Source organism: Marmota monax, unplaced genomic scaffold (genome assembly GCF_021218885.2).
Source record: "Marmota monax isolate L192 unplaced genomic scaffold, Marmota_monax_Labrador192_F-V1.1 WCK01_AAM20220418_F8-fsc00238, whole genome shotgun sequence".
In the NCBI taxonomy this organism is placed as follows: domain Eukaryota; kingdom Metazoa; phylum Chordata; class Mammalia; order Rodentia; family Sciuridae; genus Marmota; species Marmota monax.
The window spans coordinates 1,242,596-1,259,053 of record NW_026693175.1 but is presented as its reverse complement, the minus strand read 5'-3'; the positions used below and the strand labels follow the sequence as shown (position 1 = coordinate 1,259,053).

General features: G+C 60.2%; 1 protein-coding gene across 3 annotated transcripts in view; it reads left to right on the top strand.

The window, feature by feature from the left end:
• The window catches only part of Reep1 (receptor accessory protein 1), an 88,330-nt gene that overhangs the window by 68,389 nt on the left and 3,483 nt on the right, over positions 1–16,458 (top strand). The window contains exons 6-8 of one of the 3 annotated variants that reach the window (XM_046455923.2): positions 6,714–6,891; positions 10,490–10,525; positions 15,386–15,537. In XM_046455923.2, coding sequence (XP_046311879.1) covers positions 6,714–6,891; positions 10,490–10,525; positions 15,386–15,537 — 366 coding nt within the window. The remainder of the gene's footprint in view (positions 1–6,713; positions 6,892–10,489; positions 10,526–15,385; positions 15,538–16,458) is intronic. The other 2 variants (XM_046455924.2, XM_046455926.2) reach the window with 2 other exon arrangements.

The window sequence follows — 16,458 nt, the reverse complement described above, 5'->3', positions numbered from 1 at the left end:
CTGCCCTTCCCACTTCCTGCCTGAGGCCTGCCGTCCGACTGCTCCCAGCATCGGGCCTGGCTCTCCTTCCTTTGCAGCCCTTGGTACTTTCCCACAGCACCAGCCCCTGTTCTCGGAATCGCCACTTTCACTACGCATAGAGCCGCTCTCCTGCCTGCCTTTGCCACGTTCCTCCTTCTGCTTCTCTGAAATCCTGCCCACGCCTCAAGGTCCTGTCTGCCTTCTAGAGCCTCCTGTGCTCCCAGGTGGAGCTGGGCTCTCACACCCTGGTCCTCTTCTATTGTGGTCACTTACGTTTTGTCCTGCCCACGTCCCTGAGAGGTGCTCAGTGAGTGCTGAAGGAATGGAGAGTCTTGTGTGTTCTTAGCTGCCTCCCAAGGGTGGGCTTCGGGGACAGCAGACCCCGGGAAGGGGCCACCCCTCCTCCTGTGGTGTCCCGTGAGCCTCTACTCTGCCACGGGGATGGCGTGGTACCTACGGTGGAGCAGTTCTGAGCCAGTGCACAGCAACCTCCTGAGGGCAGGGCTCATGGCCAGTGCTGCAGAAGGGCCACCTGTCAGGCTCCTGCTCCTGGGTGAGGTGGCCCTCCCAGACTGGTCACGACCTCTTCACTGTGGAACAGAATGACACCAGATAGGCACTGGCCCTAGGCAGCTGCAGCACAGACTTGGGCGGGGAGGCCATTTCCACTCTGGTCCCCTCCCACATGCCCTGGCCTCCTGGCTGGGCTTTCCCTATCAGGGCTTCCTCCTTCAGCTCGACTGCTCCAGGTGGAGGGTCCCTGGGGATACCTGCCATCTGCCCATGGAGAAGGAAGGCAAAGGGGTGCTGCTGTTCAGGAAGGGCCTCAGCCGCCAGGGCCACAGCCTCTGCTTAGGGAAGCAGCAGAGCTGGGCGCCTCGGCAGGATCTCCCAGCTCTACCTGCTGAAGTTCCCAGCCCATGCACCACCCCACCCACCTGAGCAGAGCCGAGGGACCACCACCCGCCAGTGAGGGTCTCAGAGTCGGCCACAGCCAGGCTCTGCAGGGTGGACTCCAGCCTCTGACCATCCTCTGTCAAACCCCTAAGGAGCTCGGAGGGTACATTGTACCCCAGGGCTGCCAGCCAGGGCCACCAGCCAGGGTACCAGCCAGGGCCGCCACACAGGCTCCCGACCCGAGGCAAGCATGGCAGCATTTAGATGCGAGTTAAAGAACCTGGACCCCATGCTGTGTTTCCATAAGATGCTTCCATTTCCGTGAAGCTCTCTCCTGTGGAAAGACGTTGGAACACGCATGACCACAGCTGCACTTTCCACTAGGGATGGATGTTTTGTCCTGTGGATGTCTGTCCTGTCCTCTCTCCCTTCTCACTGTCCACTCACTAACCCCCTGGGCCTTTGCTCTAGGGCGGCTGGGCCAGGTAGAGCGTCCAGCCAGATGCCCATCTTGACAATCATGTGTGCAGGTCCCTCCAGGTGGTCTTGACACCGTTACTGCCCATCACTGGGCACGAGCAGTAGACCCTGGCCCTTAGTGCTGCCCTGACTCCCTGCTTCTCCCTCTCTGGGGCTCTGTGGGCACCCCACTCCCACTGCCCCACCAGCCTTGAGGGTTTGGTTTGCCTGCTGTCTGTCACCAAGGGCACCTCCCAGAGGGAGCCCGGGAAATCCAGTCCTTCTTCCCCATGTCCACGTGCCAGCTGCAAACTGAGGGGAAAGAGGAGGAAGCCCTTGGGCCAGTCCTCCGTGTGTGCGGCCTTAAGTGTCCAGAAGGTTTTGACTGTTCTAACATCTGCTTTCAATACCCGCCCACTGCTTACCTCCCCGCCCCCGCCAGGGATGTGTTCAGGTTCTGGTCAAAGAACACACCTTGCCACCGAAGCCCGGTTTTCCATTCCTATCCCGTGACCCACACCAGGGCCTCCTCTTCAAGGTGGGGGCACACAGTGTTCTGAAGGTGTCTTGGGCTTCCCACGCTCACACCCTGGCCCTGCCCATCCACCTGTGCAGAGGCCTCCACTGATGGCCCAGTGTCCAGCCAGCAGTGTGACCTCCCCCCACCGCCCATCATGTATTGCTGTCCTTATTCCTGGCCCACACCTAGCTAGAGCTGACCTCCTTGGGCAGACCCCATGGCCCCCACCCCACCCCTATGCAGGACACCACAGCCCTGGCATCCCAGCAGGGCTGAGCCAGTGACGGGGAGCCAATGACCAATCCTGGGTGTCCCAGGGGGGCTGAGAGAGTAACCAGGGAGCCAGTGACAGCCCTGGGCATCCCAGTGTGGCTGAGAGAGTGACCGGGGAGCCAGTGACCAACCCTGGGCATCCCAGCAGGGGCTAAGAGAGTGACCAGGGAGACAGTGACCAACCCTGGGTGTCCCAGGGGGGCTGAGAGGGTGACCAGCCCTGGGCATCCCACGGGGGCTGAGGGTGACCAGGGATCTAGGGAGCAGCTCTGGAACCCCAGCAGGCTGAGCACTGACCAGGGAGCCGGGAAGGAGGGCAGGAGGCGGACATGGCTCTGGCCACTCCACATGTCATCTGTGCCCAGAAGGGCTGCCTCTTCATTTGTGTCCCCTCTTCCCCTTCATCAGGTGGCTCGACTCTTTCACTTTGCCTCCTCTCTGGACCACAGGGAAGGGCAGGTAACCCTGTGGAGAGGTGTGACTAACCCCAAGCTGACCCAGTTGTGGCTGAGGCCTAGCTGTCCCTGTGGCCCTGGTCTGGCTCAGCGGCGGTGGCCTCCTGCCCCATGTGTGCGGTGCTTGTGAACCTGTGGTCCTCCGGTGCCTGCCGGTGTGTCATTAGGTAGTGTCTAACGCCTGCGTAACCTCCAGGGTTTCCTCCCTTGCTGCCTGGACTTGCCGGGGCTGCCGTGGTGGGCGCCTGACTCCCTCCCGGGCTGGTGGGTCCCATCTTCCTCATGAGCAAGGCTGGCCTCTGTGCAGCATGAGGGGGCTCCTGCCTGGCTCTGGGGGGCGTGTGCAGAGCAGGCCTCACTGTCAGCGCGGGCGCCAGTGGGGGGAGTACTAACCTGTCCAGCTGCGGGAGGGACCTGGTCTTACTAGTGGCTGCTGCCAACTGCTGACCACTAAACAGGTTCCCTTACCGTCACTGTGCCCATATAGCATTAGATTCCGCGTGGTGTGGATAGGCCGATGCTGTGTGGTGCCTCTCCTGTGGCTCGTGGTTCCCCGGGACGAGCGCCTCCTGGAGGGGGGCAGTTGGTCCCTGGTGGAAACCCCATGTCCTCCCTCTCGGTTCTGTTTTAACTGTTTCCTTTGCTGTTTCCAACCCTCCCTGCCAGTGTCTGGTATAGGGGCATATGTGAGGGTCACACAAAGCCTGTGCTCATGAGATGGGGACCCCAGAATGGCCTTGAGGACTGACGGGTGAACCATACTGCTTCCTTAAAGGGAACACACGTTCTCAAATTCTTCAGGGACAAGAGGGGGTGTGGTGAAGAGTGAGGCCCACTCCTCCCAGCCGCCTGCCCGGAGGCCTGGGAAGCACGCCTCCTTGGTCAGATGTTTGCGTGGCCTCCACCCTGTAGCACACAAAACTGCACAGACCCCCACTGTGGTGGGTGGAGGGTGCTGCTCAGGGGTGACCCAGGCTGAGAAATGCTTCTCTTTCCGCCTGGTCCACATCTTCACCTAGCCAAGCCCTCCAAGGCCAGTTCAAGGGCAGGACCCCAGGACTCCTGGCCTCTCACTCTGCACCCCCTGACACTCTCATGCACTCCTGTGGCCACACCCAAGACCCCCCCCCCCTCACAGGATGCTGTCTGGGACCTGCAGATGCATCCAATGGGGTGGGGTCTCCTGCTGCACTGTACTCAGGCAGCAGCTCAATGAATGGTGACACGGACATCTGTTCAGCTCCCTGACCCTGGTGTTCATCAAGCAGAGTAGGGGTCCAAGTCTGCAGTAGCCAAGCTGGAGGGGAAGCACAGCAACTAACCGTGCTGGAGTTGAGTGACCGGCATTTGGCCAGACGAAGTGCCCGGCTGCAGTAAGAGCAGCCCTGAGCGCAACCGTTAGCCAAGGTGGCTCTGCCCTGTGCAGCCAGAGTCCATCGTGTCTAAGGACTGTGGCTTCTGGCACGCTGCCATCTTAACTACCATCTAAGAAGGCAACTGTTGCCCATGAAATTGGGACACAGTGCTAACTCGTTTTCAGGAGCCTTCTGATTTCCTCAGGGGACAGGGTGGATAGAGAGCTACTCCTGTCCTATGTATCCTTGGCCCTGCCCCGTCAGTCTTTGCAATTCTGGTGACATTGGACCTGGACTGGCTGGCTCCTGGGAGAGCAGATGGACACTTGTGAGGCCCACTCCTGCTTCCCTCAGATCTGAGCATGTGAAGAACCGGCAGCCACGCTGATGGAGTCTGTCCCTGGCCATTTATATGGGCTTGGGTTCCTGGGGCCCCTCCTGGTCTTCTGGGCCAGAACGATCTTCTCCAATTTCAACAGCAGCTTAAGTGCCTCAGAACGTAGTGGGGGGCTCTGTAGGGGTGCCTAAAGGGGTCATCTCACTGAGTCCTCACCAGCACCCAGCTGGGCAGCAGCTCCTCTGCAGATGGGCTCTGAAGTGGAGAGGCGGAAGGCACCATTTGTGCCACAGTCCAGTGGAGTACGGACCCCGCCTCCCCACAGCTGTGTCCTCGTCTCCTCTTCCTGTGGCCTCTGATGTGCACTTGGGTTCTTATTTGCACTTTTCTCTTTTTATACTTTGTCGGACACTGAGCTGTCTTTTTGCCCCTTCTTATTAACACCCGATGCAGGGTGCTGCCATGGAAAGTGCCCAATAAATTGCTGCTCAGTGTGTGAGTGAATAATAGGGAGAGAGTGCACCGGCGAGCAGCCGCCTGGATCTGCTGTGAGCCTCACACGGCTGCACTCAGGCATAATTATCCGAATATCTGCTCACATTTCCAGAATCAATTTCAGCCTTCCAAACTCCAAATGGCAGGCTGGGGTGTGGCTCAGTGGTCAGCGCTTGCCTAGCATGCCCGAGGCCCTGGGGTCCATCCCCAGCACCACAAAAATAAAGAAATACATTACACATGTCACAGAAACATTTCTGGGTAAAGTGAGCTAACCATGGCTGCTGGCTGTGAGGTTTGGATGAGGCTCCAGGAAGTAGGGCCTGAGAGCCTGCCTCCTGCCATCTAGAGCAGAGTCTTAGTTCATGTAATATTCTCCAAGCACTGCGTGGCTTGGGCTGGCGCACCTGGTTGTTGGTCTCTGATTATTTAGAGTTTTCTTTGGGTTACTGTTGGTTTGCAGCACACAGTTTTTGTACTCTGGTAGGTTGGGAGCTGCTATCTCACCTTCTGAAGAACTGCTGCTTTATTGACCCTGATGGTTCTCCTAGCCCCCTGTCAGCCCTCCATATGCTCCTGCCTTGGCTTCTTTATCCTGTCTGCAACTTCGACGTCAGCGAGTCAGTGTGCTTGGTTGGTTTAATTATATTGTTATGATTTTTTATTAAATAACATGAAAAAATATTAGGCCTGTAATCCCTGTCACTCGGGAGGCTGAGGCAGGAGGATCAAGAGTTCAAAGCCAGCCTCAGCAACTTAGCAAGACCCTGTCTCTAAATAAAAATAAAATGGGCGGGGGGCACATACCTCAGTGGTTAAGCATCCCTGTTACCCCCACAAAAAAAGGAAAAAAGAAAAAGATCTCTGCAAGCCCTCCCCCCATCTCTGACAGCCCCTGCCTCACAGCGTGGGCCCGGGCTTGTTCATTGAACTCACAGAGGCCTGAGTCCTGCCCAAGCAGCTCTGACCAGTTCTTGCTGATTTGGGCTCTGTTATTTCTGTGTGCTATACTGTCCCCACCTCCTGTGGACCTCCAGAACCATTCTTCCCTCCATTATCCAAGTAAACTACCTCTCCTGTCCCCACTACCACGGGCACCTGAGGCCATCAGCACGGGCTTCTGAGCTGCCTCAGTTCACTGACTTGCCTGAGCGTTGCTGCCCATCACCCTTCCCCAACCCCAGGCGTTTCTCAGTCTCCTGCCAGCCCTGTCCCACCCAGCTGAGGCCCAGCTGGGTGAGGCTGGCCCTAGGGTGCCACCAGGAGCACCTTACTCTCCATCGAGATGCTCCTCCTACACAGCCAGTATAATGATTTTTCCTGATTTCTTAAAATAATGATGCCCCTCCCAGGACTCACTCCGTGGCTCCTTCAGACAAGGAAGTGATCATGATCAGTGGGTTTTAAAAATAGACCATTTTCCTTCCCGGCCGCACCTTGTGGATATTTTGCGAAGTGCAAACGCACAGCGTGAACAACAAGCCTCATGAACAATGACAGCCGCACAGACAAAAGAGGCGAATGTCACCATACATTAAAAACCTTGTTCTATTTCCCTTGAAAAGACCGAGGACTGAGCACGTCAGGGTCTGGCTTTCTGATGAGATGCTTGTGTGTTGAGAACCAAGGAGACGCAGCTGGATGAGGACCTTCCTGTGCGAGTCCAGGGAAGCCGCGTGGCCCCTGGTGGCAGGTCCTGAGGCGTGGTCCTCTCGTGGGGTCTGCTTGGGTCCCCAGCTCTCTGTGGGTGTCTGGGCCGAGCCGGGCTGACCGTCTTGTGTCCAGCACTGCCCTCTGCAGGGTCCATCTAGGCCTTGACTCCCACCTCGCTGGCCCTCAGGTCAGGACTCCTGGCCTGGCATGTCTAGCCTCTGATGTGTGTCCCCCTGTGTTGTGCCCAGGGCCAGGGTGCCTTGTCAGAGAGACTCCGGAGCTTCAGCATGCAGGACCTCAGCACCATCAGGGGAGATGGCGCCCCTGCTCCCTCCGGCCCCCCTCCACCTGGGCCCGGGCGGGCCAGCGGCAAACACGGCCAGCCCAAGATGTCACGGAGCGCTTCTGAGAGCGCCAGCAGCTCAGGTAGGTGTGCTCCACTGCCCCTCTCCCTCTACCATGGCCTTACTTCTCTGAGAGGCCTGTCCACCATGGGCCGTGCACTCTGGCCCTGGCCCCTGGCCCTGCCACCAGCAGAGGTGTCCATCAGACCGGGCCAGGCCAGCCAAGGGGCAGTGCCACTCACCTGGAAGCTGGTCTGGGATCAGCTCAGGGGCAATTAGGTCACCTGCATCAGAGGGTCCTGCCTCCATTTGATCCCCTGGAATTTTGGGGAGGCAGTAGTGCCAAGCCTCAAGGCCACAGAGAGATGGACGGGGCCCTGGAGCTCCCCCATTGGTCTATTCCTCTCTGGCTCCACACTCCCAGGGTCTCACCATCTTGAGCACCTGAGTGCCTCCTCTTCACCCCACCTGGGCGGCAGCCCTTTTCCTTTCCTCGCTCTCTGCTCTCCCCACTCATCCCCGGCCACCCATTCACTGCAGGCCCCTGTCCCCGGACTGGCCCACCCCCCAGGGTCTCCGTAGGTCTCGGGTGAGATCAGATGTGGGTTTCTGTAGAGGGGCCATGCGTTGGGGACCCCAGGCATCTGACCCATCTTTGTGGGCTTCAGGCTCCTGGACAGCGGGGCATGGATGGGGGTGGAGCACTGGGCCAGAGTGCACAGTGTTCCAGATGTTCCCAGGAGCTGAGGGCAGCCTGGGCTCTCAGCAGAGGGTCCACGTGGGGTGTGGGGGTGGTGCTGGGTCAGCTCTCCCCTCTGAGGCATAAGGGGTGGGAATGGGCCATTCTTGTGCAGTCTGTGGCCAGGACATGTGCCTGGTGTCTGTCCTGCCTTAAGCATCCCCACGGGACCCCCGGCCCCCGAGACCTCCGTGTGCTGAGGCCTAGCCTGCAGCAGGCTTCCGTCCTGCAGACCTGGCTGAGCCTCAGGGGTGTGGAGCATGAGCCCTGTGCTGCCCTGGGAACAGGGACTCAGTCAGAGCCAAGAGCCCCCAGGTGCCCTTGGGATGTCCCCTGTGCTCCTCCGCGGGTTGGAAGACTGGATTTTTTGGTGAGAGGTATTTTAATCCTAGAAACAGGGCAGAGCTGCGGAGAGGGCCTAGCCACAGGGTGAGGGGCACCTCTGGAGGGTTATCTCCTGAGGGGCCCCTCAGAACCCTGCAGGACGGGCCTTGGGGATCACACAGTCTAACCCTTCAGGCGGAGCCCAGGCAAAGGACTGTCACCAGGGTCACCTTTGGTGGGCTGCAGGTGGGCACAGGCTCCTGGCTACCAGGCAGTGTCCTCGGGTCGTCACCACACCAGGCTTCACCGTGCACCCAGCTTCTGACCCACTAGGCACTCCCCAGGAGTGGCATCACCTCTCCCATGATCAGCTGCTGAGCCTCAGGAAGCTAGAGAAGAGGCCCAGAAGCCAGTGCAGGGACCCTCGCTGGCACGTGATCTGGGCAAATGCTCGTCCTCTCTGAACCATGGACTCCTCATCTACACACAGGAATGCCACTCTGGACCCAGCCAGGTGGAGTGCTTAGGACTGGGCCTGGGGCCAACGTGCAGAGACCACCGTTACCCATGTTGGTATTTATCTCACCCAGGAGAGCGCTTTGTAACACCGAAAGTGTCCAGGAGGGAAGGGGGCTGCCGGCAGCAGGGAGATCCCTGGTGGGATGAGCTGAGCTGGAGTCCTGCTGTGGGAGGAAGTGGTGTCTCTGGCCCTGCAGCCCCTGTCCCCATAGAGTCAAGTAGAGGAAGCAGGCCCAGAGGGGTCATGCACCATGCCAAAGCTGCATAGCACCGGAACCCGGGCCTCCTGCCTGGAACTCCCTGTGGGTGTTCAGAGCAGAACTGTGCGTGAGAGGCTTGGGTGTCTAAAAGAGGATGTCTCCTGGGTCTAGAGCATGCTCTCTGCCCAGCTCCAGGTAGACAAGGGCTGGGGATGATTGGATTGGGAGTTGGTCTGCGTCTGGCAGCAGAGCCACCCTGGTGGCTGACGCTGTGCTGCAGTAGCCACTTCCGCGCTGCCCTCCCCTGGGCTGGTTAGGGGACAGGGAAGGGAGATGCTGACCCACAGTGAGGCTGGGTGGTGCTCTTCCCAGATGTTGTCGGGCCTAAAACAAAAGCCTCCTCAGCGAGGAAAGGTGGCCCAGGCCCAGGGCAGGGGCAGGAAGTCAGCCCAGCCTGCGCAGCCTCAGATCCACAGGGATGGGGCAGGGCAGAGCTGGGGAGCCACGGGCTTCTGTCAGCTGGGCCTGGACTCCAGGACTCCACCAAGCAGAGGCTACACTTGTCCCTACGGGGCCAGGCCTGGCCACGGAGCTTCTCAGGACAGTCCCCATGGGGCTCTAAGGAGCCGAGTGTGCAGCTTCTTTACAAAAGGGCCAGGTGATCCCAACCGGCCGCTCAGCACTGTGAGGAGGGCACAGGGACAGGTGCAGGCTGGGAAGGCTCCTGGAGAGACACGGGAGAGGTGGCAGCTGTGCCCACGGAGTCCTGCGGACACTGGAGCCACGGATGGGATGCACGGGTGGGTCCTGAGCGCGCAAGGCCGTGTGAAGAAAGGATGGAGCAGCGTGAGGTTTAGGTGACGGTTCACACAGGACAGAAGTGTGTGCCCTGCCACAGGCAAGCCCGCAGGGATACACTGAGCAGGAAGACGCCCTTCCAGGCAGGGGGCTGCTGCCTAGTGAGGAGGAGAGCGAGTGAGTCTCAGGAGGAAGGCCGCCAGGCCCCAGCAGGAGGGAGAGCTCTGATGGACCCATGGGACCACTGGGGAATGAGGAAGAGCCCTGTGCGTCTTGAGAAGAGGCGCAGGAAGCTGTGACGGAGGGAGGCAGACGGCGCCTATACGGCCCTCCGCTCTGCAGGCTCCTGGTAGGGGACCCAGGCTGCCTCCCTCTCTGGCTGCCCTTGCCCCCTGCACAGGTGCCCAACACACCTGGCACGCGGGGCGCTGCCTGTGATCTGAGGAGGATGCAGGCCCTGCCACTAGGGATGGAGAAGGACGGTGCTGCCCTGTGTCCCACGCCCAGGCTGGTGCTGCCAGTGCAGCCACCCCACCTTCTCAGCGTGTGGAGCTTCAGGCCCTTGAAGGGACAGGGCTGGCAGGGACTGAGGTTGCCCTCCCTGCAGAGGGGATGGGAGGGAAGGGGCACTATGCGTGGGACGCCTAGCGCTGGCCACAGGAAAGGGCACACAGGGAGTCGGAAGAGTGGATTTGGATCACAGCAAGTCCTTAACAAGCACCCACCATGTGCTCCAACAGCCAGGGAGCAGGCGGGACAGCAGCCAACCAGGACTTGGGCCAGATGGCCAGACACTGCGCACTTGGGGTTCAGGGACTAGTCTAGGCAGGTGTCCCAGAGAACTTTCTGAACCCGACGGTCTGGAGGAGAGGCTTCTGGGAGTGGGTGGTTAGAGCGATTTCCTGGAGGATACCTGAACCTGCCCACACCTGCCCTAGGGCTGCAGGACGCGAGGCCGGCTCTGGGCACCAGGGGACGGGTGCTTTGGAGCAGAGACCCCCTTCCTGGGAGCCCCGTGCGCTCCCCACCCTCTCGGCCTCCCTGTGCCTGGGGCTGGCTCCTGGGTGGGGTCCTCACTGACGCTGCCCCCGTTCCCACAGTGTGCACCTGCTGCGCCACCTGCAGGACCCAGAAAGGTGAGTAAGCAGTGTCTCCAGCCCCCGCAGCTGCTGGCTCACCTCAGGAGGGCCTCTAACCTGAGCAGGGACCTTGGCTCCCTCCCAGCTGCATGGTCAGGGGGCCCAGTAGGGTCACTCCTGCAGAGCAGACACACTATACTCCTGTGGTAGTGTTTGGGGCGTGTGCAATGCCTTGGGGGCTGCAGTCAAGATGGCGGCCAGTGCGCCCTCATCTGAGGGGTGGAGCTGGAAGTTCACATCAATGTGGCCTCTAGTGGCTGTGGGCCAGAGGCCTCAGTTCCTCTCCACATGGCTCTCTAGGGCCGCTGATGTCCTTGCAGCGTGGCAGACGACTTGGCCCAGAGCAGGTGACCCCAGAGAGAGGGCAGGCAGGAAGCCACAGTGCCCTTCATCACCTTGACTTTGAAGTGGCCAGTTCAAAGTTCTCATCCTGTTTGGTGGAAGTGAGTCACCATGTCCATCCCACATCAAGTGCAGAGTTAACTTCCAGCTCTTGAAGAAAGGAGTAACACAGCCAGGGGCTGTAACCCCAGCAACTTGGGAGATGGAGGCAGGAGGGTTGCAAGTTCAAGGCCAGCCTCAGCAACTTAGTGAGACCCTGCCTCAAAATAAAATAAAAAGGGCTGGAATGTGGCTCAATGGCAGAGCACCCCCTAGGTGCAATCACTAGTGCCCCCCCTAAAAAATGTGTGCTGTTATTGCTCAGTCACCACACAGTCATGCCTCCCTGTACTGTGGGAAGTAAGGCCCAGGAACTTGCCAAGACTCTGCAGTGCTGGAGCCCTGTGGTTCCAGGGGTGTCGTCCTGGTGCAGCCAAGGGAGCCCTGGTCCTGCTTTGCCACTTACGAGCTGTGCAACTTTCTGTGAATCTCCTAACTACTCTGCACCTTAGTTTCTTCATCTTAAAATAGAGACAAAGGTCCCTGCTTTCCTCGCTCTCTGCACTGTTGTGAAATGGTTGTGCAATGGTTGTGCAATGGTTGTCGAAGGACTACTGTTTCCAAGGACTGCCGTTAGTGGAAGCACTACACACTAGAGTAGCCAGGAGACTCCAGGGAGGGAAGAGGCCTCCAGTTCTGGACAGGGATGCCTGCTGCTGCCTTCACTATGTGTGACAGCTTGGTGGCCAAGTTGTTCTCCCGTGACCTGCTCCTGTTTGCCTGGCCTTAACTGGACACACCAGGGACTAGACGGTGCTGGACTGTCCAAGCCCTTGTGGCTCTCGCTGCTCCCCAGGGAGCATGCGGCTTGGCTCAGAAGGAGGGAGGCCCCAGCCTGCAGCCTGCCGACTGCGTGAGGACACGGGGCGGGCATACACTGCCCACTGCTGCCTGGCCACTGGCTCTGGTGCTGCTGGGCCAGCACAAGCAGGATGCTGTTAGGTGGTGGGTTGGGCTAGATGGCCTCTGCAGTGACAGCAGGTGGTACTGGGGAGGTTCGCTGGGGCCATGAGAAGGCCTCAGTGCGCAGGATGCTTCCCTCCAGGTCTCCTGGATTGGTGTCCTATGGGGGCCGCTCGGACCGAAGCCTGGGCCACGAGTTGTCCTGAGGACCCCTGAGCAGAGCAGGAGTCTCCTAAGGGCTGTAAATGCAGGTCCCAGCACAGGACGGAGAGTGGAGAAGGACGAGGGGCGGCTGGGAGGCTGATAGGCGTGGGGGGCCACGAGAGCCACCCAGGAGCGGCAGAGGCAGCCGCTGATCTGTGCTGTCCTTTCTGCCTGTGCACCTGGTTCACTCCCCGCCCCTGCAGCCAGTTCCCTCCCCACTGCCCGCCTCCCTTTCTCTTCCTCTGCCGACAGGCCCCACCTGCCCCCCTGGACAGAGAACTACACTTGGGATGGCCGCCCGAGCCCAGGCACAGAGCACCCCTGACACATGGTTTTGGGGGGTCCTTCCTCTTGCCATCTGCTAGGGAGAGCGGCGGGAGGAGACAGTTGCGCTGGGCAGTGTCTTTCTCCTGGCCACGCAGGAGGAGCTGTGTGTGTGTGTGCACACGCGTGTGTTTTCACACTCGCACGTGTGTGTGTGTGTGTGTGTGTGTGTGTGTATGGGTGGGTGTGGCTCTCGCCCCAGGGCCTCTCCTAACTGTGTTCTTCTCTCTCCACGGCGGTGGCGGACGTGGATGTAAGTGTCGCGGCCTCCTGGGCATGCTCTCCAGACATGTTTGCTGGCTAACGTGTGCCGTGTGGGGTGCTCACTAACCCGGGGGGGCTCTGCTGCTCTGTGGGGGTGGCCCAGGGCTGGCTGGAGCAGAGGGTCAGGGAGGAGCAGGAGTTCAGGGAGGAGCAGGAGGCCAGGGAGGAGCAGGAGGTTGGGGAGGAGCAAGAGGCCGGGGAGGAGCAAGAGATTAGGGAGGAGCAGAAGTTGGGGAGGAGCAGGTGGCCAGAGAGGAGCAGGAGGTCAGGGAGGAGCAGGAGGTCAGGAGGAGCAGGAGGTCAGGGAGGAGCAGGAGGTCAGGAGGAGCAGGAGGTCAGGGAGGAGCAGGAGGTCAGGAGGAGCAGGAGGCCAGGGAGGAGCAGGAGGCCAGAGAGGAGCAGGAGGTCAGGAGGAGCAGGAGGTCAGGGAGGAGCAGGAGGTCAGGAGGAGCAGGAGGCCAGAGAGGAGCAGGAGGTCAGGGAGGAGCAGGAGGTCAGGAGGAGCAGGAGGTCAGGGAGGAGCAGGAGGTCAGGAGGAGCAGGAGGCCAGAGAGGAGCAGGAGGTCAGGGAGGAGCAGGAGGCCAGGGAGGAGCAGGAGGTCAGAGGTGCTTGCCCTCCTGCTGGAGTGTGGCCAAAGTCCCTCTTCCCCCCAAGGAGGAGGAGGACAGGAAGCTGAGACTCAGACTCACCAAGTAGCCCCCTGAGGCTCAGAGGCTGGTTCAGGACACTCGCCCTCGGGAGTCCTGGGGGAAGAACATCACAAACACTCTTGCCATCAATGGCTAGGGCCTCCGTGGCCAGGGGTGTTTCTCTTCTGGGAGCTGCTTCCGGCCCTGACTACCCATACCAGTGTCCCTTGCTGCAGCCTCTGCTCCGCTGGGCACTAGCTCTCTATTCCTGCTTGAGTAGCTGGGCTCACCTGCTCTCTTCAGGGTCTGGAGGGTCACTCACTCTGACCCTTGGTCCTTGCTGAAGGGTGCAGTGTGGAGAGCACGCAGGAAGCCCCTCTGGTGGTCATTGTTATCCTGGTAATGTGTGAGTTCCTTGTTCAGCCACAGCACGTCCAGGCCAGGAGAGTGGGCTGACTTATGAGATCCCCTAGGATCTTGAGGGGACACTGGGCCACCTTGGTGCCCATAGGCATCAGTACAATGAAAGCCCTGGGGCAGGACTGAGAGGGAACCACATGTGGGTGTGCAGAGGCACAGACCCCACTGCACTCAGCCCCAGGCCCAGGATGGGGATGGCCTCTGCAGGCCTGCCTTGCTCTGGGGGCCTTGGGTCCTGGGTTATGTCTCATGCTTCTCCTGTGTGTCCAGTTGATGGGTGCCAGCTCTGACTTGGGGCCAGCACATCAGAGGATGTGGCTGCTGTGCACCCAGCCCTGGGCAGGTGCTCAGAGGGTATGCGGGAGGACCAGCATGGCCACACACCTCAGGACACTGTTGCTGGCCTGGGCTGGGAGCCCACAGGAGAGCCAGGCTGTGTAGCACCAACGGCTTGGTGCAGACCCTAAGCTTTCCAGGTCTGTGGTGCAGGAAGCCCTTGGAGGGTCAGTCTTCCCAGAGGCCTGTGAGATCGTGGGCGTTTAAGGTCCTGAGTCTGGCTGGACTTGGGCAGGGAAAGGACCTGAGAACAGCCTAAACGCAGGGTAGACAGGCTGAGGGAGGCACAGACTGAACCGCGCCTGGGAGATGGATGCCTCAGGCCCTCCCTGAGGTGCAGCCTGGGCAGATCCCTCCCCAAGGCAGCCGTGCTCTGGTGCTGCCCCCCGCTGGCTGCCACAGAGAAGGGCAGCAGAACGGAAGAAGCTGTCCAAGATGAGGTGGTGTTGCTTTGCTGGGCCCCTGGGCCCCTGGGCCCCCTCTGCAGCCTTGGTGGAGACAGTGGACTTGTTGGCTGAACTTTTTTTTTTTTTTTGGAGCAGTATCAGGTGTCCTAAGAGGAGCTCAGGTTTCCATCTGCAGACAGAAGGGTGGTTGGACGAGATGGGTGAGGTAGGCAAGGGGCCCTAGCTCTGCCTTCTGTGATTGGCTAAGGCAGTGTGTGAGGCATAGGAGGCCGAGACTGTGGACATCAGATGAGCTGGGCGGGCAGGGACAGCTAACATCTCAAGGCAGGGCGTGGGCAGACTCTGTGGGCCTCCTGTGGGTTCTTCAGGGCAACCTGAAATAGGACCCTTGCTGTCTTGTTTTTCCAAAGCGGCTACGTTCAGACTCCTTCCTGGGCTCCTTTGCTTTCCAGGGCGGGGGCCTTGGAAGTGAGGGTCTGTGTGGGTCATCACTATGGCTTCCAGGGTGCTGCCTCCTGTCTCTAAGAGCGCGGAGCTGGCCACCCAAGTGCAATGCAGTACCGTCACGGTTGCACGTGTGACGTAGGCAGCTGGGTTCCCGCGCGTCACCCAGCTGTACTGTCTAGAGCACAGCCTTCCCTGGCCAGCCGGGACAGCCGCAGGTCTGGACCACGGGGATGCAGCATGCCCACCTCCTCGGCTGGTGTGGGCTGAGCGTGGGTTGCCCTGTGCCCTGTGCCTTGCCATCGTCCTCTCACAGCCCTGGCCCTGCAGGGAGGCCCCAAGTCCTTGGTGCCTCCTAAACCCAAGCTGTAGCTGTCCTAACAGGCCTGGCGTGTGGTGGAGCCTAACCCTACCCTGCCTGCCCCTTCCTCGCTGATGCCTCCTGCGCCCTCTCTCCTCGTGTAGACTGTACACGCACATTCAGTGGTTGAGGGAGATGTGGACGAGGGTGGTGTGAAGGCCTGGGAGCCCCTCCAGGCCCACAACCCACTGGCGTTCTCTGACGAGGAGGAGGAGGACCTGCTGGATTTCATGTACAAGTATAAAGCACCAAAGAGGATGGATCCGCCCCTGGAGGTACCGGCGTCGGGGGCTGCGGGTTGGAGAGTGTGTCTGCCCAGGCGCTTTGCTCTTGAGACCTGGGCGCCCCAGCAGTGGCCTCTCGGGATACCCAGCACCCCCTGGTGCTGGGGTGACAAGATCTCCCTTCAGCAAACAGGCAGGACCCACCTAGGCGCCAAGGCTGGGGCAGTGGGAGACAGAGAGGAGGCAAGGGGTCTCGTTTCCCTTGACACCAGCCGCTCTTAACTGCGGCGATGTGTGAGGAAATCGACCTGGAGAGTCTTGGGGAAGGGAGAGCCCAGACCTCGCTGCTTGGTGTCTTTACAGATGGGCCTTCTCTCGTCATCTCCAGCATACCAAGGCACCTGGTGCAGAAAGGCTGGTCATGAAACGGCCTCGGGGCACAGCCCTTTAGAGTTAGCAAGGCCAACATGACCACAGGTGTGGACGGGTGTTGGCAGCAGGAGGGCCACACAGGAGCTCATGGGCCTTGCTCTGAGACATGGTGGGGACTCACCAGTCATGTCTCGGGGGCAAGGCCAACAGACTCAGGGACCCCAGAGACATCCTCTCTGCCCCCTCAGTCTCCTTTCCAGTTCCCCATCTGCTGAATCCTGAGGTCAGGGTGGGAGTCCCTCCCCAGAGTGGAGACCCCTGGAGTGAGATGAGGAGGAGTTGCGATGTCCCCGCCTAGCACAGTGGCCAAGTGTCCTGGTCACTCCAGAGCCGTGCTGGGACCACCCCCACCTGCAGGGTCCACCAGGCTCCTGCTGAGATGAGGCACACATGGGCCAGTCTTTGAAGAGCTGGGAGTGGCTGGAGCCCCACCTGGCCTGGCCTCCCAGGCTGGTGGCCGAGCCCCTCTGCTCTTGGGTTCTGAAGCCACACAGCCTCCTCACTGCCTGCTTTACCTGCCAAGAGGCTGGAGTTAGGAAG